The following is a 7924-nucleotide window of genomic DNA, read 5'->3' as shown; positions in this document are numbered from 1 at the left end:
CACACTACTCACCCCTGCCATGGGAGCTGGATTGGGGCGAAGCATCCAGCCCTGGAGCTTGAGAAGTCCTCCCTGCAGACACACCTGTAACTCAACAGCCACAGAAGCTTCTGCCATCTCTGCTGATCTGCACGGGCACCACTGAGCCGCAGGAGCGGTGAGGGGATCGTGCAGGGCGCAGGCACACACGTGCATGGTTCTGTGCTGGCACCTGCAGCGCTGCCTCCCTGGCCCAGCTTTGGGCTCTGAGCTGGCAGCTCTCCCAGGGGAAAGGCCTTGACCTACCCTCAGCATCTCCCAGAGCCTCAGTCCTGGATGTGGGGCCTTCACCAGCAGGTTCAGCTGCAAAGAAAGGCAGGACAGAAGAGCTCCTGTGGCACTGCAGGAGATCCTCAGGCTGCCCACAAGGCTCAGCCCCGGGGCACAGCCCTGGGCCCGGCCCCTTCCCTCTCTGCTCTTCTCTGTGGCTGCACAGAGCACACGGAAGGACACACTGGCATTGCACACGGGAGGAAGATTGAAAGCTAAATGCTCCTTCCTCCCACTGACAGCGATCCTGTGGGATCCAGAAGGGATCCAGAAGGGAGCAGGGCAAGAATTTCAAAATCCTTCAGCCCTTACATAATGTTAAGGGAAATGGCTTATGAGTGAGCTCTTGTCACATTGATCCTGATTATTCTGTCAAGAAAGGCACACGGAGGAATAGCCTCCAGCATCCTCCAGGAATTTCAAGCCATTTTCCAGCAGGGCTTCCAAAAAATCCAAGTCATGATTCCAGTCTTGAAGGGATCAGAGATCAGAACGATATCAGTGGCATTCTGGGATCCCCTTCTGCCACAGGGAACTGGGCACTGCCAGGAGGTCGGCTAAGGCCGTGGGAGCCAGATGGGAATAGACATGGCCAAAGCAGCACAGGGGCCTGGGGAGCTCTGGGCTGGCTCCTGGTCACTCTCCACACTCTTTCCCTGCACTCAGCAACATCCCAGGGAGGGGTGGCTGGAGTAGCCCAGGGCCCCGGGGCTCTCTCCTTCACATACAAAAGCCCTGGGGCAAACTGCAGCAGGCAGTGCCACAGCTATCCATCCCTCCCTCTGTCCCTCCTGCCCTCCTTCTGTGGGGACACCCCCCAGATCCCAAGGGCAAACAGCCAGGCCCTCTCAGGACACACTGGAGCCTTGCTCTCCCCTTCTGTCCTTTCCCCACCGTGGGCACCCTGTGCAGTCGCTGCCAGGTTTCAGGACATGTCTCCCATGGAGGGACCCCAGCAGGACTGCTCAGTATCCGAGTGCCCTGAGCCTGCTCGGGATAATTCCCCTGGGCTGTGCCTCTCTAGTCCAGGCTGTGCCTGCACTGCCAAGCAGCAGAGAGGGCAGCTCAAGTCTCAGCAGGGCTCAGGCCCAGAGGCACAGCAATTACCTCCTGTGCCTGTGCCTGGCATGGCCTCTCTTCCTTCAGCAGAGGCTGGCACGGAACCACTGCTTCCTCCACGAAATGCTTCCTTCTGCACAGGCTCTCCTTTCATTTCTGGAAAATGGAAAAGAGACAGCTGGATCAGGTGGAAACATTCCTCACTGGGAATGGGGAAGGTGACAACTTCAGGAAGCATCACTTGTGAAAGGAATGCATAAGGATCAGAAAACACCCAGGATTTTGGGACACCCAAGGCTGCTTCCTTCCCCAAACAGCCCCAGTATCTGATCTGCCTGGACACCAGGAAATTGCAGGGGATCTGAGGGTGGGCATGGCCTGTGGTGCAATTGGGGCTGCCTGTCAGCTGATGCCAAATGCCTTCCTGCAGAGGATGGGCAGAAGCTGCAGCCAGGCCAGGCTGGGAAACAGCCCTGCAGGGCATGAAAGCAGCAGCAGGGCAGGGAGGCTGCCATGGATCCCTTCCTGCTGTGCCGGGCACAGCGTGTCTAGATGTGCAGCCAAAGCCCCCAGCTGTTGAGTCCCAGGGGAAGCATGAGGGAAATGCACCCACCTTGCCTTCTCTGCAGACATTCCTTCAGCATTTGCCACATGACTTCTAATGGGTCCTGGAATTTCTTGCCTGCCATGTCTTTGGTCTCTCCTGTCGGAGGACCTTAAGAGAAAGTAGTTCCATTTCCCAGGAATGGATCCCACAAAATCAGGGCTCAGCCTTTGGGGTCAGCAGGGACACACTACTCACCCCTGCCATGGGAGCTGGCTTTTTGTGCAGCATCCAAGGTAGGAGTTGGTGGAGTTGTCCCTTCAGACACGGCTGAAAAACAACAGCCAGAGAAGCTTCTGTCACCTGGTTCTTACCAGTCAGTCAAACATTACGCCTTGGTGGGACAGTGAGAACATACCTGCAGAATGCCCAGAGGGCTTCACAACTTCAGAGCGCCAGGCTAATGGAGGAACCGTCCCAGCATCCCAGTCTGGAAGCAAACCAAGATGAGAACTGTTTCCATTGTGTGCCAGGGCTGGCTCTGGCCCTGGGCTGGAGGCAGGGCTCCTGCTCGGGGCTGCTCCTGTGCCTTGGGCCTCTGGGCACTCAGGGCCAGCTCAGCAGCAGCTGCAGCGCCAGGGACGTTGCTGCACCAGTCCCGTTTCCCCGGGGCTCTGAACCAGCTCCAGAGGCCTGGAAGCCGAGGCGCCTCCAGCTTTGGCTGCTGCCGGGCCGGGCAAGGGCAGGCCCTGGGGGAAGAGCTGCTGCCACACAGCCCCGGCCAGGGCTGAGCCCGGCACAGCAATTACCTGCTGTGCCTGTGCCCGTGTCTGGCTTTGCCTTCCTTCCTGCAGCAGGGGCTGGCACCGAAGATGGAGTGCTTCCTTCAAGAAATACCACCTTCCACTGAAGCACTATGTCCATCTCTTGACAAAGGAAGGGAGACAGCTGCATCAGATGGAGCTGTTTCCCACTTGGGCAGTGGCATCAGAGGGAATATTTGTGAAATTTATGGTGCAGGAAAATGGCCAGGCTACAGTGGCATGATGAGAGCACTTCCAGCTCCAAACAGACACCCTTTCCCTAATCTGCAGGGCTGGATATTGTGGGGGATCTCAGGGTGTGTTACAGTTTGGGCTGCCTGTCAGCTGATGCCAAATGCCTTCCTGCAGAGGCTGGGCAGAAGCTGCAGCCAGGCCAGGCTGGGAAACAGCCCTGCAGGGCGTGAAAGCAGCAGCGGGGCAGCGAGGCTGCCATGGATCCCTTCCCGCTGTGCCGGGCATGGCGTGTCCAGATGTGCAGCCAAAGCCCCCGGCTGCTGCCTCCCAGGGGAAGCATGAGGGAAATGCACCCACCTTCTCTTGTCGGCAGGGGTTCCTTCAGCTCTTTCCTCATCAGTTTAGATGGTTCCAGGGAGATCTTATCTGTTGTGTCTAGGATCTTCCCTGTTGGAGAACCTTAGAGAAAAATATTTCCATTTCCCAGGAATGGATCCCACAAAAGCAGGGCTCAGCCTGTGGGGTCAGCAGGGACACACTACTCACCCCTGCCATGGGAGCTGGACTTATGTGCAAAATCCAAGGTAGGAGCTGGAGAAGTCCTCCCTGGAGACACATCTGTAACACAACAGCCACAGAAGCTTCTGTCACCTGGTGCCTGCCCGCTTGTCAGCAATCCATCCTTGCAAGCACACTGAGAACATACCTGCAGGAGGCTCCAAGGGCTTCGAAACTTTATTCATCCAAGGTAATGGAGACGCCTTTCCAGCAACCTCATCTAGAACGGAGCACGGATGAGAACATTTTTCAGTGTATGCTGGGATCCCCTTCTGCCACAGAGAACTGTGCACTGCCAGGGAGTCGGGTAAGACCGTGGGAGCTAGACATGAATGGACATGGCCAAAGCTGTTGGGGCCTGGGGAGCTCTGGGCTGGCTCCTGATTACCCTCCACACTCTTTCCCTGCCCTCACCAACATCTCTGGGAGGGGTGGCTGGAGCAGCACAGGGCTCCGAGGATCTCTCCCTCACAGACAGAGGAAATCCTCCCTAAAACATGGGGGCAAACTGCAGCAGGCAGTGCCACAGCTATCCCTCCCTACCTCCCTCTGTCCCTCCTGCCCTCCTTCTGTGGGGACACCCCCCAGATCCCAAGGGCAGACAGCCAGGCCCTCTCAGGACATACTGGAGCCTTGCTCTCCCCCTCTGTCCTTTCCCCACCGTGGGCACCCCGTGCAGTCGCTGTCAGGTTTCAGGACATGTCTCCCATGGAGGGACCCCAGCAGGACTGCTCAGTGCCCTGAGCCTGCTCGGGATAATTCCCCTGGGCTGTGCTGCTCTAGTCCAAGCTGTGCCCGCACTGCCAAGCAGCAGAGAGGGCAGCTCAAGCCTCAGCAGGGCTCAGGCCCAGAGGCACAGCAATTACCTCCTGTGCCTGTGCCTGGCATGGCCTCCCTTCCTGCAGCAGAGGCTGGCATGGAGCCCCTGCTTCCTCCGGGAAATGCTTCTTTCTCCGCAGGCTCTCCTTTGATTTCTGGAGAATGGAAAAGAGACAGCTGGATCAGATGAAAACATTCCTGACTGGGAATGGGGAAGGGGACAATTTCAGGAGGCATCACTTGTGAAAGGAATGCATAAGGATCAGAAAACACCCAGGATTTTGGGACAACCCAAGGCTGCTTCCTTCCCCAAACAGCGCCAACATCTGATCTGCCTGGACACCAGGAAATTGCAGGGGATCTGAGGGTGGGCATGGACTGTGGTGCAATTGGGGCTGCCTGTCAGCTGATGCCAAATGCCTTCCTGCAGAGGCTGGGCAGAAGCTGCAGCCAGGCCAGGCTGGGAAACAGCCCTGCAGGGCGTGAAAGCAGCAGCGGGGCAGCGAGGCTGCCATGGATCCCTTCCTGCTGTGCCGGGCACGGCGTGTCCAGATGTGCAGCCAAAGCCTCTGGCTGCTGAGACCCAGGGGAAGCATGAGGGAAATGCACCCACCTTGCCTTCTCTGCAGACGTTCCTTCAGCATTTGCCACATGACTTCTAATGGGTCCTGGAATTTCTTGCCTGCCATGTCTTTGGTCTCTCCTGTCAGAGGACCTTAAGAGAAAGTAGTTCCATTTCCCAGGAATGGATCCCACAAAATCAGGGCTCAGCCTTTGGGGTCAGCAGGGACACACTACTCACCCCTGCCATGGGAGCTGGCTTTTTGTGCAGCATCCAAGGTAGGAGTTGGTGGAGTTGTCCCTTCAGACACGGCTGTAAAACAACAGGCAGAGAAGCTTCTGTCACCTGGTTCTTACCAGTCAGTCAAACATTACGCCTTGGTGGGACAGTGAGAACACACCTGCAGAATGCCCAGAGGGCTTCACAACTTCAGAGCGCCAGGCTAATGGAGGAACCGTCCCAGCATCCCAGTCTGGAAGCAAACCAAGATGAGAACTGTTTCCATTGTGTGCCAGGGCTGGCTCTGGCCCTGGGCTGGAGGCAGGGCTCCTGCTCGGGGCTGCTCCTGTGCCTTGGGCCTCTGGGCACTCAGGGCCAGCTCAGCAGCAGCTGCAGCGCCAGGGACGTTGCTGCACCAGTCCCGTTTCCCCGGGACTCTGAACCAGCTCCAGAGGCCTGGAAGCCGAGGCGCCTCCAGCTTTGGCTGCTGCCGGGCTGGGCAAGGGCAGGCCCTGGGGGAAGAGCTGCTGCCACACAGCCCTGGCCAGGGCTGAGCCTGGCACAGCAATTTCCTGCTGTGCCTGTGCCTGTGTCTGGCTTTGCCTTCCTTCCTGCAGCTGTGGCTCGCATTGAAGATGGAGTGCTTTCTTCAGGAATTGCCACCTTCCACTGAAGCACTATGTCCATCTCTTGAGAAAGGAAGGGAGACAGCTGCATCAGATGGAGCTGTTCCCCACTTGGGTGGTGGCATCAGAGGTAATATTTGTGAAATTTATGGAGCAGGAAAATGGCCAGATTCCAGTGGCATGATGTGAGCACTTCCAGCTCCAAACAGACACCCTTTTCCTAATCTGCAGGGCTGGATATAGTGGAGGATCTCAGGGTGTGTTACAGTTTGGGCTGCCTGTCAGCTGATGCCAAACGCCTTCCTACAGAGGCTGGGCAGAAGCTGCAGCCAGGCCAGGCTGGGAAACAGCCCTGCAGGGCGTGAAAGCAGCAGCGGGGCAGCGAGGCTGCCATGGATCCCTTCCCGCTGTGCCGGGCACGGCGTGTCCAGATGTGCAGCCAAAGACCCCGGCTGCTGAGTCCCAGGGGAAGCATGAGGGAAATGCACCCACCTTCTCTTGTCTGCAGGGGTTCCTTCAGGTCTTGCCTCATCTGTTTGGATGGTTGCAGGGACATCTTATCTGTTGTATCTTGGACTTTCCCTGTTGGAGTAACTTAGAGAAAAATATTTCCATTTCCCAGGAATGGATCCTACAAAAGCAAGGCTCAGCCTGTGGGGTCAGCAGGGACACACTACTCACCACTGTGATGGGAGCTGGGCTTGAGTGCAAAATCCAAGGTAGGAGCTGGAGAAGTCTTCCCTGTAGACACATCTGTAACACAACAGCCACAGAAGCTTCTGTCACCTGGTTCCTGCCCGCTTGTCTACAATTCTTCCTTGGTGGCACACTGACAACATACCTGCAGGAGGCTCCAAGGGCTTCAAATCTTTATTCATCCAAGCTGATGGAGAAGCAACCTCATCTAGAACGGAGCACAGATGAGAACACTTTCCAGGGTGTGCTGGGATCCCCTTCTGCCACAGGGAACTGGGCACTGCAAGGGGGCGGCTAAGGCCGTGGGAGCCAGATGGGAATAGACATGGCCAAAGGTGCACAGGGGCCTGGGGAGCTCTGGGCTGGCTCCTGGTCACTCTCCACACTCTTTCCCTGCCCTCAGCAACATCCCTGGGAGGGGTGGCTGGAGCAGCGCAGGGTCTCGGGGTTCTCTCCATCAGACACAGAGGAAATCCTCTCTAAAAGCCCGGCGAAAACTGCAGCAGGCAGTGACACAGGTATCCATCCCTCCCTCTGTCCCTCCTGTCCTCCTTCTGCTGGGATAGCTCCCAGATCCCAAGGGAAAACAGCCAGGCCCTCTCAGGACACACTGGAGCCTTGCTCTCCCCCTCTGTCCTTTCCCCACCGTGGGCACCCCGTGCAGTCACTCCCAGGTTTCAGGACATGTCTCCCATCGAGGGACCCCAGCAGGACTGCTCAGTACCCGAGTGCCCTGAGCCTGCTCGGGATAATTCCCCTGGGCTGTGCCGGTCCAGTCCAGGCTGTGCCTGTACTGCCAAGCAGCAGAGAGGGCAGCTCAAGCCTCAGCAGGGCTCAGGCCCAGAGGCACAGCAATTACCTCCTGTGCCTGTGCCTGGCATCGCCTCCCATCCTTCAACAGATGTTGGCACAGAACCACTGCTTCCTCCGGGAAATGCTTCCATCTGCACAGGCTCTCCTTTCATTTCTGGAGAAGGAAAAGGGACAGCTGGATCAGATGGAAAAATTCCTCATTGGGAATGAGCCATGGATCCCACCCGCTGAGCCGGGAACCATGCGTTCAGATGTGCAGCCAAAGCCCCCGGCTGCTGCGTCCCAGGGGAAGCATGAGGCAAATGCACCCACCTTGTCCTCCCTGCAGCATTTTCTTCAGCACTTGCCTCATCTGTTTGGATGGTTCCAGGGATATCTTCTCTGTTGTGTCTTGCATCTTCCTCTTTGGAGGAACTTAGAGAAAAATATTTCCATTTCCCAGGAATGCATCCCACAAAAGCAGTGCTCAACTTGTGGGGTCAGCAGGGACAGACTACTCATCCCTGCCATGCAGACTGGTCTTGTTGGCAATAACCACCAACGTACGGATGAATCTCCTCCCTGTAGACACACCTGTAACTCAACAGCCACAGAAGCTTCTGCCATCTCTGCTGATCTGCACGGGCACCACTGAGCAGCAGGAGCGGTGAGGGGATCGTGCAGGCCGAGGGCACACACGTGCATGGTTCTGTGCTGGCACCTGCAGCGCTGCCTCCCTGGC

General features: G+C 57.3%; 1 protein-coding gene across 1 annotated transcript; it reads right to left on the bottom strand.

Annotated features, from left to right (window-relative positions):
- Positions 1-681: 681 nt before the first annotated feature.
- Positions 682-7612, bottom strand: LOC135308331 (uncharacterized). Its single transcript, XM_064433271.1, has 8 exons — positions 7516-7612; positions 7250-7357; positions 6536-6598; positions 6376-6447; positions 6187-6276; positions 5632-5757; positions 3617-3688; positions 682-779 (listed from the first exon to the last, which is right to left on the bottom strand). The coding sequence occupies exons 1-8, from the start codon at positions 7598-7600 to the stop codon at positions 682-684; spliced, it is 714 nt and encodes a 237-aa protein (XP_064289341.1). The 5' UTR covers positions 7601-7612.
- Positions 7613-7924: the final 312 nt, after the last annotated feature.

This window comes from Passer domesticus, chromosome 9 (genome assembly GCF_036417665.1).
Source record: "Passer domesticus isolate bPasDom1 chromosome 9, bPasDom1.hap1, whole genome shotgun sequence".
Lineage (NCBI taxonomy): Eukaryota > Metazoa > Chordata > Aves > Passeriformes > Passeridae > Passer > Passer domesticus.
This window is presented reverse-complemented; position numbering and strand designations above follow the sequence as displayed.